Source organism: Cydia strobilella, chromosome 14 (genome assembly GCF_947568885.1).
Source record: "Cydia strobilella chromosome 14, ilCydStro3.1, whole genome shotgun sequence".
NCBI lineage: Eukaryota > Metazoa > Arthropoda > Insecta > Lepidoptera > Tortricidae > Cydia > Cydia strobilella.
In genome coordinates this window covers 16,836,929-16,857,582 of record NC_086054.1, presented here as the reverse complement: position 1 = coordinate 16,857,582, position 20,654 = coordinate 16,836,929, and the positions used below count along the sequence as shown (strand labels likewise).

The window sequence follows — 20,654 nt, the reverse complement described above, 5'->3', positions numbered from 1 at the left end:
ACTATAGGAGGATTTATTTAATATCCAACCAGAAATGTCACTTTTGACACTGACATCAGATCATATCCATAATCCATAACAATCCCAGATGATCAAATTCATAAGTTAATAACCTGTTACCAGCAGAAACACCTTCTGTTGTAGTTCTGGTTCTCTCGGTGCATTTATATGATGTACACCTACGTGCTATAAAAGATACCAAACTGGCGCCTTTCTTGTTCTCAAGTTGCACTTATTTTACAAGCATTTACTGAGCTTCACTTCGTAAACTAGATGCAAATTTTGTTGTAACTTTCTTGCACTTTCAATGTGAATGGAAATAAATCTGAACGCGCTTTTTCTCTATAGTTTTTTTTATACCACGTCGGTGGCAATCAAGCATACGGCCCGCCTTATGGTAAGCAGTTACCGTTGCCTATGGACGCCTGCAACACTAGATATTACACGCGCGTTGCCGACCCTTTAAAAACCTGTACACTCCTTTTTTGAAGAACCCCATACTGTAGCCCCTCTGGAAAACCTCGGCAGGGAGCTCATTCCAAAGCCGAAGCGTACGCGGGAGGAAATTCCTCTTAAACCGCCACAGTACGCGACCATTAAGGTGCTAGGGTGTGAGGATGAACACCCTGCCGATGGCGAGCGGTGCGGTGATAGAAAGCGGCCGTTGGCATCATGCAAATAAGTTGAGTAGAATCATTTTGAACAACCCGCTGTCTTAGCTACTTCTTAAAGTCACCATAAGATATCGGAGCGGCAAAGTGCTCAAAAATATGTGGACATGCACTTCAACTTCTAAATAGAGGCTTTTTTCAGATGTTTAAAACAAAGGTGTTTTAAACATTTGAAACATCGCCAAATCGGAGCGATCAAGGGATCGCTCCGATTTGGCGACTGACCTAACTGATACCTTTTTCTTCCTAGCGTTTGTGCTTATTGCCAGGGCTCATGGGAGCCCGGGGTCCGCTTGGCAACTAATCCTAAGAATTGGCGTAGGCACAATTTTTTACGAAAGCGGCTGCCATCTGACCTTCCAACCTTCACCGAAAAAGCGACTGGTAAAAATCAAAATATATATCGTACATAACTTCCAAAAAACTCCGCAAACTCCGGATTGAAAGTCGCACGCTCTTACCGCTAGGCTGCCAGCGCTTGACATGAGAGAAAATAGTATATGTATAGGTATAGTAGGTAATTATAGTTAGTCAAACCAATTTGTCAGTCAGGAAAATTATACTCATCCCTTTCTTTTGGGTGCTAGTACTAGTGTAAGACAAAGATAGTATGATTCTCTCTGTCTATGTTTGAAATGAGACAGTGCTTTGACAAACTATAGTATGGCAGAGGCTTATCATGCGCGTCACGGGTCAGCCCTGAATACCCGCCCTAATTAGCCGCCGGGAATTGCCGGGATTACTGACATTGTAATTCCAAAGTCTAGCCGATGCTGCGACGTCGAAAATGTACATTTACTTTTGCGAATTTACTGAGATAGAGGCATTAAATGTTGTAAGTAATTCAAGAACGGTTTCATACTAAACGCATGTGAATAATAGGACAGCATAATCACGACCCTCAGCAGTCTCAGCACTGAGGAGAATGAAGCAAGGAGGTGTAAAATAAAGAATTCTTTAACCGTAGCAACTATCTATACAGTCCGCGCGCGAATTCCGTGCACGGCTGAGGAATGTTAGGAATGTTGGGCGTCATGACAGAGTGGTGTCATTTTGTACGTACGGGCGCGGCGAACACCCACCCCCCCCCCCCCCCCCCACTTCCTCGACCTCCGAATGCACGGAATTGGCGCGCGGAAAGTTCAAAATAAGACCGCGAGAACAAAGATGTTTTGAACGAGATATAAAAGCTTCTTCATAAACATCAGTCCACCGGAACACCGAAATTGTAAAATTAATGTCCCAAGAGAAACATAATCCGCCAGAGTAACATTTGTGCCGAATTGCGAAATCTGGCAACGGTCGCTCGTGAATGTTTTAGTAACGTTACACCGAGTATTGCAGGAATACACTCCAGCCAAATAAGCTTGCGGGGCGGCAGCAAGCAAGATGAGTGGTAAGGGGCGGCAAGTAGTTATTACAAGGCCTGGGGCCTAGGGCGGTCAACACTGCAAATCCGCCACTGGTGTAGGTACAGTCGCCATCAGATATATCAGAGCGCCCGAGGTGCTCAAAATATCTGAACACGCACTCTAACGCCTTGACAATAGAGGCGTGTTCAGATATTTGTGAGCACCTCGGGCGCTCCGATATATCTGATGGCGACTGTACCATAAAATAATTTCACGGTTTAGACACTTGTTTTAGTCACGCGCGACATGGTAGGTACCGTAAACAGTAAGCAAAGTAGCACATATCACGAAATATATTGAAGATTTTAAATTTGAACACTTTGTTTAGGTCGCCCGGGCCGGAGCGCAGTGTTACGTAAGTATAAATTCAGTGCCGACCCAGTTCTTCTTCTTACAAGAGAACTTGGGCGTTATACCTGAATGGACATTGCTACATGTTTATTTTACAACTTTGTTCCGCCGTAAAATTGGGAAAATATTGTCAGTAACTGATTATATTAGATAAAGATAAAACTTTGGGAAAGTATTGATTGAACAAAATTCGTTATATTATTTCGTTTGTATTCGTTACTTACGTTTAATAAACAGTATAAAATACCTAATCCAATGCCCAACTTGCATTTTGTTTCAAAAATTCTACCTATTTGAAAAAGTCTTAAGGGGCCCACAGACTATCAGTCCGCCGGACGATATCGGCCTGTCAGTTGTTCGGAGCTGTCAAATTTTTGTTCTAACTGACAGGCCGATATCGTCCGGCGGACTGATAGTCAGTGGGCCCCTTTAAGTAGTTACATCATTATCATCGGGTATCTCTATATCTGAATTTTTGTCTTCGTAACTTCTAACAATAATATATAACACTTTAAACTCTCGCGTTTTGTACAGTCAAGGGCATAAATATATATACATTCCCAAAGTTGCAAAAATATGTGTACGCTCTTACGTACGTAACGTAATACGTACAGTCGAACGCAAAAATATCAATCCAGACAAATGGCTCAAAAATATGTGAACACGACTTTATTGTCTAATAAGGTGTAAGAGCGTACACATATTTTTGCAACTTTGGAAATGTATATATAGTTATGCCCTTGACTGTACACATAATTAATGTCATTACCGGGTCTAACGCGATAAAATTTCATTATTTAACCTTTTTTCCGACACCTAACCTTTTTTCTAACAATAATTTGTTCTAGGCATCACCATCCGGTTGTCATGTCACCGTAATTTCAGCTGAAGGTGAAATAATAGGATGGCGAAAGGACATTTATTAGGTTTGGGTTCGAATAGCGACTTTTATTCTCGGCTTTGCTCTTGTAATTTTATTTTTGCGAGAGCGATCAATATTAAAGCTTGTTTCAATATTCAGTGTTTTTGCAACCGTGGGTTTTCATACAGACATGCAATTTGCAGAAGTTACAAACTAATCAGAAAATTTCACGAAAAAATAAAGAAAATTTCCATTTTTTAATTAGTTTTTAAATGAAGAGTAAGAAAGTTCCAAAATTATTCTACATGCAAAGTACACATACCTGACCTTTTTCACAGATGGCAACTTTCCTCACTACACAATGTTTTCCTTTGCCGTGAAGCAACAGGTAAATATGATATTAGTATTAGGTTACAATATTTTACATAATTTTCAAGAGACTTTTAGAGAGAGATCCTCTAAACCGGGGTTTGAACACTTTAAACCCACACTCTCTGGTTTGAAAGCCGCACCCCTCACTGCACAGCTTCAAGCTGAAAACTTCAGCATAACTTCAATGCAATCAAGATCGAGACATTCTCATCAAGTTTCTCGTTAGTTTAAATAGTTGATGGTACCGAGGTTGTCTCCAACTACGAGAACCAAGAAGCTTATAAACGGACTGGATATTACAGGTGGAACAAACATTTGAGGAGAAAATAATGATCTTGTATTACGTTACCTTGAATTTAAGCTGGGTACCATTGTTACCATACATTCCACCCATGTAAACTTCGCTATTTAATTTTTAATTTGTCATACAAAATAATCCGCAGTTGAGTTAACGCAGATGCAAGGAATTTCGGGGGCGTCATGGCAGAATGTTCGCGATCCCATTACGTCTCCCATACGGCAATGCGGGTAAAGCCGATGCAGTGGCGTAGCTAGGGGGGGCTGGGGGGGGGGTGCACGTGCCCCGGGCGCCGTCCAAGGGGTGGCGCCAAAACGGGCGAAAAATATAAAATTATTTTCAAAAACATTGATTGTTCCCGCCGCGTCGAACGGGGGTCTACAGGCTACATTTGGGGGGGGGGGGGGGGGGGGGGGGGCAAATTTGGTGCCTGCCCCGGGCGCCATTTCCTCTAGCTACGCCCCTGAGCCGATGTGGGTTTAGTGGGTAGGACTTCTCCCCCTTTTCTCGCTAAGAGAAAGGAATAGGAGTTGGGAGTCCCACATAACCCAAGACGCCTCTCTAGGTCACAGGTCACAGGGGTTATGCGTAACAGCATTACCACATCGTTAAAAAAAAGGTGCAAGGAATTTGAAGGCAGATTGTCAGTTGAAGTAAATACATTCATCATACTCGTAAACTTCCCATTTTTTTCCAGTTTTTTAACGCGGCTGAACACCTACCGCGAACATCTAAAATCAAAATGATCTGCCTTTCTATCTGTCAAAACAGGATGGCCAATAGAGAGGCAGATATAGATTTTCATTTTCGATATTTGCTGTGGGCCCTTGAGGTCCACTCCACCTACAAATCCGCACTTTTTTGCACGCACGTTTAAACTCCGCGTCTTTAAGGAATCACGCTGCCTGCAATATTTTCTGTAATTGCACTTAAACTATCGTAAGACATATTTCAAAATATTTATCAGTACGGTTTTTACTCACTATTATTTTTAGTCGCTTTTGGCGACATGTTTCGGATTCTTTAGGAATCCATCCTCAGGCACGAGTGTCCGCGGCGGTTGTACGTCGTGCACACAGACAACCGCCGCGGACACTCGTGCCTGAGGATGGATTCCCAAAGAATCCGAAACATGTCGCCAAAAGCGACTAAAAATAATAGTGAGTAAAACCGTACTGATAAATATTTTGAAATATTTTCTGTCTTAAGAAGATTCCCATGGCACGGTTCAATAACTTTTTCATCAAATAATTCTTAAATATGCAATTTCCAGTTTATTTATAAGCTTCTTGTCAAGGATGCAGCGCCTGGGGTCTTGTTAGTGAACGTTGTCGTGGCATTTTTCAGGGCAAGATAGCCATTTGTATTCTTATCTTTATTGTATACAAGTCCTTTGCGCTTGTATACTTTAGTATTTACAAAGATAGATATAACTCCGTAATAGATGGATACAGTCTAAGGAAAAAACGTGCCTCGAAAATCAAGAAAATTTGATTCTCGTTCAGAGGGCGCTACTAGCTTTGGCCTACTGTCGTATAGATGGCGTTGACGGTTTCGTTTGTTATTTAACAATTTTAACGCATATCAGTGAAAGAACATGGGTCAAAATCATAAAAATAATTAATGCAAATAAAATAAAAACATTTTATAGTATTTTTATAAATCTTCATTTTTAGTTTTAAAGTGTGTCGACAGATGGCAGTGAATTTACTGGGGTTACAAAATTTACTATGACAGTACCGCTCTAGTATAAGTTACTCTATGGTATTTAGAAGACGGACAGAGGAGTCTTAGTAATAGGGTCCCGTTTTTACCCTTTGGGTACGGACCCTAATAAAAAATATACTGTCTTTGTAAAAATGTATTGAAAAAAGTGTGATAAAGAGAATAAATAACATTGGCCTCGTTCCAAAACGAATACCTAAATGTAGTTTTGCCGAAATCCATTTCAATATATATTTTAGATATTGCTGTGAAAATAACAAAAACAAATTAACAAAAAAACTTACATTTCCAGTGAATTGTGTACATTTACAATCGGGACTAACGCGAATTTATTACCTTTATTTACCGACGTTAATAAAAAAAGAAAGGTAACAAAATAAATTCGCGTTAGACCCGATTGTAAATGTGATTTAATATGTGTTCAAAACGCGAAAGTTTTAAATGTTATAATGAACTAGCTTTTGCCCGCTACTTCGTCTGCGTGGACTTAGTAACAGCAACTAAAGTAAGTGTAACGCCTGGAAAATATCTCATAGCAATCATTCAATTTGAGCATATTATGCACACAAATTAGCAGGCACTTCATTAATTATCTCAATTCCACCCCGCTTTTTACTTTCTTAAGGGATGATTTTCGGGATAAAAACTATCCTATGTCCTTCTCAGGGACTCAACCTATCTCTATGCCAAATTTCATCTAAATCGATTCAGCGGTGTAAGCGTGAAGAGGGAACACACAGACAGAAAGACAGACAGACAGACAGACTTTCGCATTTATAATATTAGTATGGATAGTATGGATGGATTGTGTTGGAGCTAGCAAAGTGAATTGAACTTTGACAGTTCAATTCCAGGGATATCAAGCGTTATGCACGCGGGCAGCTGCTGGAAGTGACACTTGGAAAAATAGAATGTTTTTTACCTTTTTAACCGACTTCAGAAAGAAGGAATTTCTCAATTCGTCGGAATCGGGATCTTTGTTTGTTTTCTGTATGATCCCATGCAGGATTTCCCGAAAGAGCACAACTGATTTCGTTTTTTTTTTTGGTATAAAATGTAATACAACGTAATCAACTCCAAATTTTGAGTTTTGAATTTTGAGTTCTATCAGCAAGGATGTTGGCTAGTAGAATTGACTTTTTGAATTATGATTTTGAATGATAAATATTTAATAACATTCATTTTGAATTGATTTTGTTTGATGTTTTACAGTTAGTATTTACCTTGTTGGTGTGGTGAAAAATGTTGAGTTTCACTCGGTGGCAAAATTTATTTAACCCTGGTGCCTTGAAACCCTCGCAACGCTCGATATTCTAATTTTCGAACTACTCGCTACGCTCGTGGTTCAATTTTGGAATCTTTCGCTTGCTCGGGTAAAACAAATTACTATTGGTTGCGGGTTAGTGTGACTCTACAACTAAAATGTACTATGACTGATGTCACCCGTGAACATGATGCATGTAACTGCGTCGAAATTTTGGGACCTCACAAATAATACAAAAGGTAATCACGGTCTATATCCCGGTTAATATAATTCTAGTGAAACTAACCGTGAATCATTCAAAACTCTAATGTACTATGTAGTTATTATTAAAGTAGAACATGTAACTTGGCTCAAAGGTCAAATTGGCTGACACTCCATCAAAGTTGAGGTAACAGTAACTTTGATATGAAGCTTAGCTCTAGAGTAGTCTAGAGTATTGAAGTTTGTAATGAGAATTAGAATGGGTTGGGATTCTGAGTTTTAACAGGAGACAAAGGGTTGAAATACTATATTTGTTGAAAAAAGATTTTTCTTTGAATTGAGGCTCCAAAACGCTCGTATGCTGACCGCGGAAGCATTTTCTTTTTTTGTTTTCGTACCCTAAGACAGACGGGACCCTGAAGCCAATTAAAACTTAAATTTTGACATCTAAACGATGTCATTTTGTTCTCTTTCTCCCGTGCGCTTCGCTTGTGCCAATACATATTAGCTACGGACAAGTATGAGCGAAATACACGCGCGAGAGATAACTAAAGGGGCCCACTGACTATCATTCCGCCGGACGATATCGGCCTATCAGTTGTTCGGAACTGTCAAATTTTTGTTCTAACTGACAGGCCGATATCGTCCGGCGGACTGATAGTCAGTGGGCCCCTTTAATGACATCATTTAGATATCATTTTGTTGTCAAAATGTACGTTCGATTTGGTCTCCCTATTATTACTAAGTCTCCGCGCGCTGTCCTAACCTTTCGGTTTTTATCCAATATGGCCTTAGATGCTTAGGGAACGTACCCATTGACGGGGATCTTCAACCACCACGCTTGGTCACAGGGGGGTGGGGGGTTTTTAGGTCATCGTCACGTAGTCAATATCCTCTAGGGAAATCTGGCGCTTTTTCGAGCTTTATTTAAATATGGCGCTCAGCGTTTTGCGCTTTTAAACCCCCAGGTGGCAACAGAGACGCATTTCTTTTTTACTTTTTGTTTGCAAAAAAATTTAAAACGATAATTTTTAGAGTTCCGTACCCAAAGGGTAAAAACGGGACCCTATTACTAAGACTCCGCTGTCCGTCTGTCTGTCTGTCACCAGGCTGTATCTCATGAACCGTGTTACCTAGACAGCTGAAATTTTCACAGATGATGTATTTCTGTTGCCGCTATAACAACAAATACTAAAAAGTACGGAGCCCTCCGTGGGCGAGTCCGACACACACTTGGCCGGTTTTTTTTCTTTCTTAATTTGCATTAATGGCATGCTCCACTAGGACATTTTTGGGCTCTGTTAATATAGTCAAAGACAAAGAGGCTTAATGTAACACATTTTGGATTAAACAAAGCATTAAAATACTCGAATAAAAACGACAGTCCCTTTTGTCATTGTCTGTGACGAAATTACTTTCCTCAGTTGTGTACATAAAGTATTTCCCTTGAAAATAAACAGTGACGGGGAAAATATGAAATGAGGGAAAATTACCAGCACCCGACACTCGTTAGTAATAAAGACTGCATTTCATCATATCTAGTTATAGTTAGTTAAATCTAAATCATGAAATAAAACTATGAAAACGGATTATATCGCGTATATTGAATTTATAATACATCCCGACGTTTCGAACTCTTTACAGCGTTCGTGGTCAACGGGTGACTGAACGCTGTAAAGAGTTCGAAACGTCGGGATGTATTATAAATTCAATATACGCGATATAATCCGTTTTCATAGTTTTATTTCATGAGTAACTATCGCGGTAACCGAAGACAATATTAAATCTAAATCATTTTATATTCCATGAACTCTTAATAGTCCTTTGGCATATAAAATACATGATAAAAAAAAACAATAGTCCTTACACCCTGGCGGGTGTTGCCTCTTGTGCTGTGGCTGTGTGGGTGCTGCGGCAGCATGCCCTTAAAATTACCCACCCTAAAAATTAGGGGATGGAAGATTGTCATAAAAGCAACTTACAAAAAAAAGTGAAATCCCACCAAAACATTTTCGTGTAAAATGTCACAAACTCCAGTCAAAATATGTGACTTGGACGTTTCGCAAACTTTTTTGTTATAGGTTCCTACAATACGAATGTTCATGTAACGAAACGGCCAAGCCACATATTTTGACTAAGGTGTAGAGTTTGTGAAGTTAGAGCTTGTAGAGTTAGAAGCTTGGCTCTACGTAAGATCTGATAATTTTTTGGCAATGCGATGCGAGCATTATGGTTTCGTCTTGGCAACATTTTACATGAAAATGTTTTTGGTGGGATATAGTGATATTCAGGATTAGAAAAAGTAATTCTACATTTTTGCGCTAATACACGCGTATTAGAATTAGGATTACGTTATAGATGAATATATCACGATGCCTAAATCGCAAAATGTTTGTTGTCGCAAAACTACTATAATCTTATTTATTTATTTGAAATTTAGTTGCACATCAAAAAAATGGCGGATACAAATGGCGGACTTAATACCTCCTAGAATTCTCTACCAGTCAACTATAGGGCCAAACAGAGAAATGTCAAGATGGGTTCAGTGAGGAGAGTTTAGAAAGATAAGAAAACAAGTATTACACAATACACATAATTCTAAACTATAATCTTACACAGTCTTTAAATTTGAGCTATCTTTGTGGATATAATGATATAATACCGAATAAGACGTCCCAATTTTCCTCAAATCGTCCCACTGGCATTTCTTATAACTTTTAATTGCCATCACGTAATGGGGTCCTCTTGTGTAAATATTTAAATTCTGCTTTTCTCATTTCTCATTATAGTAAATTGAAAATGTTTTATGTAAAATATTACTAATTAGCTCTCTGGAGTTACCTTGAAACGTTAAACTGGTTTTGGGTCTAATATTGTGTTTTTTTCGTAACAAATATACAATTTTGGACCCAAAACCGGTTTAACGTTTCAAGGTATCTCTAGAGAGCTTTAGTCGCCTTAGAGAACATTTTGGAATTCTATTTTTTTAATGACAAATAGAATCTGAAAATTTTCTCTAAAGCGAAACAGAGAGAAAGAAAGAAAAATATTAATACAAGGAGAAAAAAAGGTAAACAACTTTTGCTATGGGAGCAAAGTAAACTATATAATTCGTTTGACACAAAATTGAGGTTACTTATTCTTTAGTCCCACAATAAAAATCTGTAATTATTGCAATCGATAATAATCAGTTTATTTTAATTCAAGGGCAGGTACCGTCAGTAAAGCTATTAGCTTGGCACCCCTGCAAACACATTAGTATGCAGGAGTGCTCAGCTAATCGTTTTGATGACTTACAGCTGGCTAAAGTTACGTGGTTCCTTATCAATGAAAGAATAACGCTTCTGTACCATATATTGAATACTATACAGATGCTTCCAACTGCATAAGTTAATAGGCGTCTGAATATTGCGAACCACTCAAAAATCCTGACCTAATCTGCAACGTCGACACACGATCCGTGCCAAATTATACCCATCCCAATATTCCCAATACAAGTATTTTATTTCAAAGTGAATTCTATTATTATTCGAGCGTTTTACTGCTCAACCGATTTAGATCAAATGGAAGGACATAGGACTTAGGGGAGTTTTTATAAATCATCGTCATCCCAGAAAGCGAGATACAAGTCCGGATCCAGAACGATCTACGCTGTGCTGCTGCCCTGCACAAAGTGTTAGTGTCCAAGCTAATGACCAGGAACACGAAGCTCCGAATAAACAAAACGGTCATAAGGCCAATTCGTATGTACGGATGCGAAGCCTGGACACTAACACAAAAAGAGGAGTGCGCGCTGCTGGTAGCTGAGCGGAAGATCTAAATATTGGGACTCACACGTCAAGAGGATGGAACCTGGAGACTCCGCAATAACCAGGAGATTGAACATCTGATGTCCGAGCCGAACATCATTGGAGAAACGAAAGCCGCCAGACTCCGATGGCTTGGGCATGAGTTGGGCACGTAGTCCGAATGGGGGAAGATCGTGCAGTCCATCTGGACGCCCTAGGGTGCCCTAGGTACCGCTGGAGAGACGAAATGCAAAAAGACCTTAGCGAACTCGGCGCCGTCGACTGGACAGAAACGGCTTTGGTCAGAGTAGCATGGCGGTTTTTGGTGTCGGAGGCCAAGAATCCAAGATCCACTTCGGGTCGTTGCGCCAAGCAGTAGCAATCATCGTCATTAAACGCAGACGAAGTTACGGGCAGAAGCTAATTCTCTATAAAATTCTAGGTTTTACGTCAGTACTTTCAACTAGTTCAATTCGGACGAATATTAGGAACAATGAACAATCCAATAATCCCGAAGTTATTGGCTATGTCAGCACACGTTTCGACCGAAATTATATACCCAGACCTTTATAGGGTTTTCCTTTTCAGCGGGAAATGTGGGTCTTATCTAAAGTCAATTTTTATTATACAAACTACAGATTTAATATACTCGTATACGCTAGATGACGCAAATACCACGATTTGTATTGAAATCAAGCGTGCCGACTTTTTCATACAAAATTTACGCATAATATAATTTTAAAATTACTTATCCTCGTATACGCTAGATGACGCAAATACCACGATTTGTATTGAAATCAAGCGTGCCGACTTTTTCATACAAAATTTACGCATAATATAATTTTAAAATTACTTATCTGTGATAGGAAATATGTTCTTGCCTTTGGGTGCTCGCAATTTTTGGGCTGTTGCAGTTAATTATCATGCAACGAAGCATTTTTTAAGTTTTCACGGACGTCCGGCTGCAACAACTGACGCGCGTGGACTGTAAAGAGCGACGGTCAACCTCGACGCTTAGTCGGGGTTCGGACACGCGAAGTAGATGCATTTGCGTCTTCTATGGTATATGTATTAGGCCTGGTAAGAAAGATTTTTATTACAAAACCTATCCACTAGTTTTGTATTAAAAAAGGTTTGTGCGCGTGTATTTGATGTAACAGCGGTGTAAATATTTCAAATAGTTTTCTTTTGTGTTTATTAAAATACTTCTATCTTAATCGTTTTAGTTACCGAAAACTCCCTCAATATTTTCTATCCAAATATTGCTGGCTTGAAAAATAACGATTTTCTATCAAATATAGACAACTGTCTATATCTAATTTCTAATACTATGAAAAGGCTACCTACCAATGTTTGACATGTTAAATAATGCTTTTAAAAAACCGCCAGCGTGCAATGATGATGGTAATAAATAGAATGAATTTGCATGATGACAGCAACCAAGACCCATGGAAATAATGACAGCAACCAAGACCCATGGAAATAATGATTTCAAAGAAACTTATATGTTAATTAGATTCTTTAAAAAAATCGCCCAATAAAATATTTTTTATTCAATAACCAAACAGTTTTACAATGTGCAGGTTGGTGTCTCTTTTTAAGTATCGAGATACTTGTGTCAAGAGACACCGCTCTTTCATTAAAATGTAGCTTTATTGAGGATAATCTATATATAAGTAAAAAAGATGTAGTAAAATCTTACAGTGAAAAGGCTTCAAAAGTTATTCTATAACCTGAATTTCAGCACAAACATTAGGATTATGGGCCACTTAAGCGTAATCGGAGAGCTTAACCTATTCCAGTTTCTTTACCTCTTGACCCGCGTATGATAAGATGATAAGTAAGCGATATTAATTAATAATGAATTAAGTTTCACTTGCATCATGGTTTCATAAAACCACACAATTACTTTTTTTATTTTCAATTTATATTATTATAGAATGACCTATGTAAATGTTACAAAAGTTTACATTTGGGGCATTTTCTATGAAAAGGGACCTTATTATTGTCGATGGCGCTTACGCCGCACAGCGTCGCGCGGCATTGTATTTATATCGGAGCAACTATGGATGGTATAGAAAGGATGCACATCTCTTATGGCAGAATTGTTGCAAAAGTGACCGCTTTCAGCTTTAAATAATAGTTCCTAATCTCTCCGGTGGCGCTAGTTAGGCTCTGGGACATAAGCCATATAAGGCAACAAATAACCCGACCAAATTAAGTAGGTTGTTTTTGGTAGTATTTCGGTGTATGGTGGCGCCGCCTGATTACTGTTTTTTGATGGACACTTTTCATACATAGAGATTTGGCTCCTTTATATAGTCTCCATGGGAGCAACGTTAATAATGGCGTTAACGCCATCGACAATAAGGTCCTTTTTTATAGAAAATACACCATTAAAAGTTTTAGCATATGTAAGTGTTCACTTTAAGTGTTGTCTCGACATGTGCATCCAGATCAACAGGCTGGAAGAACCCGATCCACCGCGTCTGGAGAACGCAAAAACATAAGTACATTATAAGAAAAGTGTGTTCACACCTTTACCGTCCTTTTATATTTGATACGCGCTTTTACCGACCGGTCTGGCCTAGTTGGTAGTGACCCTGCCTGTGAAGTCCTGGGTTCGAATCCCGGTAAGGGCATTTACTTGTGTGATGAACACAAATATTTGTTCCTGAATCATGGGTGTTTTCTGTATAAGTATGTATATCGTCGTCTAGCACCCATAATACAAGCTTTGCTAGGCAAGGCTAGGTTGATCTGTATAAGATGTCCCCTAATATTTATTTATTTATTACAACGATATTGGGAGAAAATACCCACAATGTCCACATTTCTATGACTTCATCCGTCTGTTACCTAGTAACGGCCCTTGCGGCACACCCGGTGAATGTGCTTTGATTTTTTACAACTTCTGAATGGAAAGAAATATACGCCACTTTACTTTTATGTTTAATTTTACGAATAATTCTTCTTCTTCTTCTTCTTGTGCCATGTCCTCATCGGACGTCGGCGACCATCTCTCGGAACTTATTCCTATCCTGTGCCAATCTGCTCAGGTTGGCAGCGTCGTTAATATGAGTCCAGCTTTTAATATTGTCCATCCAGGCTAGCTTCCTTCTTCCTCTACCTCTTTTGCCCTCTACTTTGCCCTCTATTAATAATTAATAATAATTAATACGAATAATTAATTACACCAAATGTTTCTAGAGCTTAATTTCATATTCGTTTCTTCGTCTCTTTTGGAACAGGAGTGTGTTGCAATCAAACGCTTTTGATACAATTAAAAAAGAATATTTTTTGAAGCTCGAAATCCTGTGTTCCAGGTAAAGAACCAATTATTTGTGTGTTTACCACGAATATTTGTAGTTATGGGTGATTGCTATGTTTTTTTTAAGTATTCATATACCTGTGTCTATTACGTATAGTCCATTTAGTACCGATATCTGTCTCGCATCGGGCTATTAAGTCACCAAAAACGGTGTCCCTCCGGTGTTACACCATAAATCGTCTGCAATGGACGCAAAGGCCAATGATGATGATTTAGTACCCACAACAACAGATCGATCCGCCGCCTTCAGCTTTATAAGGCGCAGGTTCGCCCACATATGGAATACTGTTCTCATCTATGGGCAGGGGCACTCCAATACCAGCTTCTCCCTCTGGACCGCATCCAACGAAGAGCGACTCGAATTGTCGACTGCCAGCGTATTTCGGAACGGCTTGACTCCTTGGCGCTGCGTAGAAATGGCCTCGCTCTGCATTTTCTATCGCGTGTATAACGGGGAGTGCTCCGAGGAATTGTTCAGATTAATCCCTGCTGCCTCTTTTCGCCATCGTCCTGTTGGCAACCATGGCGCCAAGCGCTGAACGCGCCACCTAGCGGCTCACGAAGACACTACGAGGAGCCGCTACAGCGCCATCTATCGGAGAGCTGCGTCATAGGCCCAGGTAGCCGCCGCCCCGTCTACCTGGAGTGGCAGCAGACTTCGGTGGGGATACCGAGCCGATAAAAGGGGCTGCACGACCTTCAGAGCTCTCTTGTTCCGGCGACTTTCGTTAGGGTTATTTGAATTGTACACTATTACGTATTTTGTAATCAATTTGATTTAATAAAGTACCTATTTTAAAAGTCCAGTATTTATCTTCACTTATCGTTTACAGTCCTACGCGACAACATTACCATCCTCACCACTTAGATGGTTGGCAGTCCTCAACTGTGCCTTTCTCCAGAAACTTCCTGCCTCGCACAGCTAAACTGTGGAATGAACTGTCGCCTGCGGTATTTTCGGACCGATACGACCTTCAAATCTTCAAGAAAAGCGCGTACTCCCATCTTAAATGCCGGCAACGCACTTACAACCCCTCTGGTGTTGCACGGCGGTAATTGCTTGCCATCAGGTGATCCATCTGCTCGTTTGCCTCCTATATCATTAAAAAAAAACCGGCCAAGTGCGAGTCGGACTCGCGCACGACGGGTTCCGTACCATTACGAAAAAAAACAGCAAAAAAATCACGTTTACTGTACGGGAGCCCCATTTAAATATTTATATTATTCTGTTTTTAGTATTTGTTGTTATAGCGGCAACAGAAATACATCATCTGTGAAAATTTCAACTGTCTAGCTATCACGGTTCATGAGATACAGCCTGGTGACAGACGGACAGACAGACGGACAGACGGACAGCGGAGTCTTAGTAATAGGGTCCCGTTTTTACCCTTTGGGTACCTAAAAACAACACAAGCCTTATTGAGGTTACTGTGGGACTAGGTCGGTTTTTGTCATTCAATTTTGGATTTATTTTACTAACAGAATACTTAATTTACTGTTATTTTGATAAAGAGATCGAATGAATACATTTCTCGACCTTGCTAAATTCAAATCAATATATAGTTAGTCTTTGTTTACGATTTCGTACGTTTTATGGTACCAAAGATAGATATAACTCCGTAATAGATGGATACAGTCTAAGGAAAAAACGTGACTCGAAAATCAAGAAAATTTGATTCTCGTTCAGAGGGCGCTACTAGCTTTGGCCTACTGTCGTATAGATGGCGTTGCCGGTTTCGTTTGTTATTTAACAATTTTAACGCATATCAGTGAAAGAACATGGGTCAAAATCATAAAAATAATTAATGCAAATAAAAAAAATCATTTATCCATATTTAAATACATTTTATCGTATTTTTATAAATATTTATTTTTAGTTTTAAAGTGTGTCGACAGATGGCAGTGAATTTACTGGGGTTACAAAATTTACTATGACAGTACCGCTCTAGTATAAGTTACTGTATGATGGTACGAAATCGTAAACAAAGACTATATATAGTTACGCATTATTCCATGCAAATATAACTTGATTAAAATTCTGTCTACATTTGTAATAAACAATTTCCCTACTTATTGCTGAATTTGCCTCAGGCTAGTCGTCTAAAAGCTGAACTCTTATCCTTTAGATGCCAAAGATTAAGAGTACGTTATTTCATTAAATCCAATGTCTGATTCCCCCTTAGGCGTTAAACCGGATTTCATTTCCAATTGTAGGTATTCTTCATTACTACATTTAACTTGGCACAACGTCGTAGCCATACGCTACGTCGTAGGCGGCGTAGCACGTAGCACATGCTACGGCATTTTTTCGGTAATCCTTGACCAATGACAATTTTTTTTTACTCTATGTATAGCTTCGATAGACTACGACATTTACACCAGACGGCATCGATTTAAATTTAAATGATTTCGGTTTCGATGATGTCGGCAACGACTTAAATTTAAATGATGAAATTTAATTTCGATTTAAATGTGTTTATTATGTGTACTCGTAGTACAAGATTTGCTTAGTTTGGGGCTAGGTCGATTTTTGTAAGATTCTCCCCAATATTTATATTTTAATACTCGTTTATTTTAGTTATAATACCTTTTCAGTGACAGCAAGCCCAGCATACTCCTGATCCGTCACACAGTCGCCTTTCAACCAATTCGCGAGCCGACCCAGCTCGCCGAGCATGTTCGACGGACTTAACGAACTTAACGCCATTCTATATAACACTTACAACACAAATCAGCAAAAAAAAATTATGACACAAAATGTTCACGACCTCTGTAATTTTTTAACGTATGTAAAAATTAATTATGATTTTTTATGACACAGTTTTTTCACTCAAACATATATGTCATGATAGGTAATTAATACCCATCCACAGAACAAAAAATACGAAAAACTTTTATGACACAAATTTATATCACAAAAAAACTAGTAACTACTCCAAAAATTTCAAAACACAATTTTTTCACTCCAAAACTTACGCGAATACCTATCGGAAGAAGGATAATTACTTTTTATCTTTTTTCAGGTAACTTTGTTAGACACAACTTTTCCAATTAAAACTTGGACCACAATCATTATAGACAAGATACGGATACTGACATCCGCTCAGTACCCCATCTAAATATCAACTGAACTCTCGAACTAAGTTTACCATCAAATGTACACTTCCGAACTTGCGCGGCCAATCAAAATCCAACCTTATGACCACCATTCAAGCTCCATTTTTACTTCGTCAACTTCTAAATTCGGTAAAATAAAGAGCATGCGCGCGCGAATGGAACAACAATTCAAATCGAAGCAAATTAGAAAGAGACAGCGCGATTTTAGAGATTACTTGAAGTTAATTTGCGAATTTGTACACGTGAGACGAACCAATGGGAGCTTGAGACGTCATTCGCGAATGTCAGATTGAGGGGCGGACCGTGATCTTGACAACGGCCTTGAGGTTGCGAAAATGCAGTAGAATCATTAACTATAGGTATATTTGTGCCACTCTCAATCAAAAGGGTTCTTATTGTCGGTTGTCAATAAAGCGCTATTTCCATATAGCTTAACCTTATTGACAAGCGACAATGTGGTACCTTTTGGTTAAAAATGTCACATTTTTTAATGGCTCATACTCATACAGTCAATTGTAATCAAATATCATGCTCGAGAAATATATATTCTCATCTTTTGAACTTGGCTTGACATGCTGCCGCGTGTCTAGATGACACATAAAACTTTTATAGCTCTACACTACAAATAAAAAAATTATCAGATATTGATGTGTGCAACATTGTACATTATATGTGGTATTTTCTATAAAAAGGGACCTTATTGTCGATGGCGCTTACGCCATTATAAACGATGCTCCGATATAACAATGCCGCGCGGCGCTGTGCGGCGTATGCGCCGTCGACAATAAGGTCCCTTTTCATAGAAAATGCCCCATATTATTGTAGTCTGACTGTACCAAGATTAACCTCTTCTCTTGTATATTAAGATAAGATAAGAAATATTTATTAGCACAAAAAATAACATAATACACAAATATATTAATTCGAAATTTTTTGTCATCGTTTTGCATTTTTTATGCTCTGTATGTGCACAATCGAAGTTTGTACCCACAATTTGTGACCACCACTCACATATGAAAGGTTAATAAACTGGGATACTTATAGTCTTGGTTTGTGTGTAGCAAGTTTTCACTAAAAATGTGGTATTTTCTATAAAAAGGGACCTTATTGTCGATGACGCTTACACCATTATTAACGATGCTCCGATATAAATACAATGCCGCGCGACGCTGTGCGGCGTAAGCGCCATCGACAATAAGGTCGCTTTTCATAGAAAATGCAGCAAATATTCGGTTTTCCAGATTATATGTAGATATTGAGCTAAAATAACTTTCAACTTGTTGTCTGATTGCAGAAAATTTCAATGATTCATTTAGATTCTTTATTATTTATTGTTCATTTAATCCAGGTTATTTATACCTACTAATCGGATCTACAAGATAATGTGATGCATGTTCAACAATTTTATAAATAATGGACATTTCATTTAGATAACATAACCTTTGAATGCATTAAGCATGTTAAAATGAATCTTCATTACACAAATATTTAATACTTTTCATACATAATGGACATTTAATTTAGATAAGATAACCTTTGAATGCATTAAGCATGTTAAAGTGAATCTTCATTACACAAATATTTAATACTTTTCATACATAATGGACATTTCATTTAGATAAGATAACCTTTGAATGCATTAAGCATGTTAAAGTGAATCTTCATTACACAAATATTTAATACTTTTCATTTTATTTACTTTACTTACACAAGTAAGATAACCAAACCTGATTATCAATGTTGCATTGCAGTTTATTGAAAATAAGGGTTGGGGAAAATATAGACCCTAAATTTGCCTTTAGTACAATCAACTGTAAAAATATGGGTGCACAAATCATGCTCAAAAATATGTCCCATCCCATACACTTATGTCAGCAAATTAAGAACTATGGGACATACAATAATAAATATTATAGGACATTCTTACACAGATTGACTAAGTCCCACGGTAAGCCCAATGAGACTTGTGTTGTGGGTACTCAGACAACGATATATATAATATATAAATACTTAAATACATAGAAAACACCCATGACTTAGGAACAGATTTCTGTGCTCATCACACTAATAAATGCACTTACCGGGATTCGAATCCAGGACCATCGGCTTCACAGGCAGGGTCACTACCCACTAGGCCAGACTGGTCATCAAATTTTTACACTTGACTGTACCTACACAACTTTGACTCAAATAGCATCTAATCATAATTCCATTATAACTTGTATAATGGGCGTTTAGTAATTCAATTAAGGATTTGAAATAAGTTTTAGTATAATTTTTGTAATAATGAAAATTATTAGTTTAAGTTGGGGATGGGTGGCGATGTTAGGTTATTTAAGAATTTTTTTTTTTTTTACTTTAATAACTTTTTTACACAATTATTTTCATTGCAAATTCAATGGCTGTCTATTTCTTAGTACAATTATTATTATTTTATTTTACTTTAAACGTAGTTATCTGTAAACTTGATTTTACATTACCATAAAATATACAAATGGCAAACTTAATAGCAAATGGCATCCTAAATTATACTAAGCCTATGCTTGAATAGCAAGTCAGGGTGTACCAAAGGGGGCCCAAGGAAAAAGGACTTACAACCATTTCAACCAAAAGTGCAAAATTCATAAGTTGTTAAAAACTTGACCAAAAACAGAAAGTTTAAATAAGAATTAGTTCTCTAGCCATATTTTATTACTCCATTAGGCAAAAAATCAGCATAACAGTTGCAAAGGATGTAGATGTAGCTATCGTTTTAAAAATATTGTGATAATGACATATTTATAATCTTTCAGCTGCATAAACAACAATAAGGGAAGTTTGGTTCTGCCGATGGTGTACCTACAATAAATGATAACAAACTTTTACAATGTCATAAGGACTTATAATGAACACTACACCGCTGTAAAAGAACTTAAAATATTCCCTCACATTGTTGTTATCTTATAATTATGCCTACCTTAGGTGTTTGGATGATATCCATTATATCCATCTCGAAAACCCACGAAAATCAATACAATAACCAAGTCACTTCAAGAACATATGGGGCAGGAAACCCCAGATTTCAAAGTTCACTGGCACAGAGAAGTGACGGTACACGTCCAACAATAAACTTTAATGCACTTCAATTATTACACGTATACAGTAAGATTTAAAGAAATACGAAAAGCGAACAAAACATGCAAACCGATGGGTTTGACGACTTTGACGTTATGACGTTTAACGAAGGCGTTTTGCTTTGTTTCAATATATCCTAGTATAAACG

The 20,654-nt window shown here is 38.2% G+C and overlaps 2 protein-coding genes across 3 annotated transcripts in view; both read right to left on the bottom strand.

Annotated features, from left to right (window-relative positions):
* The window catches only part of LOC134747312 (myotubularin-related protein 6), a 92,131-nt gene extending 71,554 nt beyond the window's left edge, over positions 1–20,577 (bottom strand). Inside the window, exon 1 of one of the 2 annotated variants that reach the window (XM_063681942.1) lies at positions 20,349–20,577. In XM_063681942.1, the coding sequence (XP_063538012.1) occupies positions 20,349–20,381 (33 nt within the window). In that variant the 5' untranslated portion in view covers positions 20,382–20,577. Of the gene's footprint in view, positions 1–16,862; positions 16,983–20,348 lie in introns of those variants that run through there. The other variant, XM_063681941.1, reaches the window with a different exon arrangement.
* Positions 1–20,654, bottom strand: part of LOC134747320 (RNA-binding protein 28) — a 384,741-nt gene that overhangs the window by 271,449 nt on the left and 92,638 nt on the right. The gene's annotated exons all lie outside the window — the stretch shown is intronic.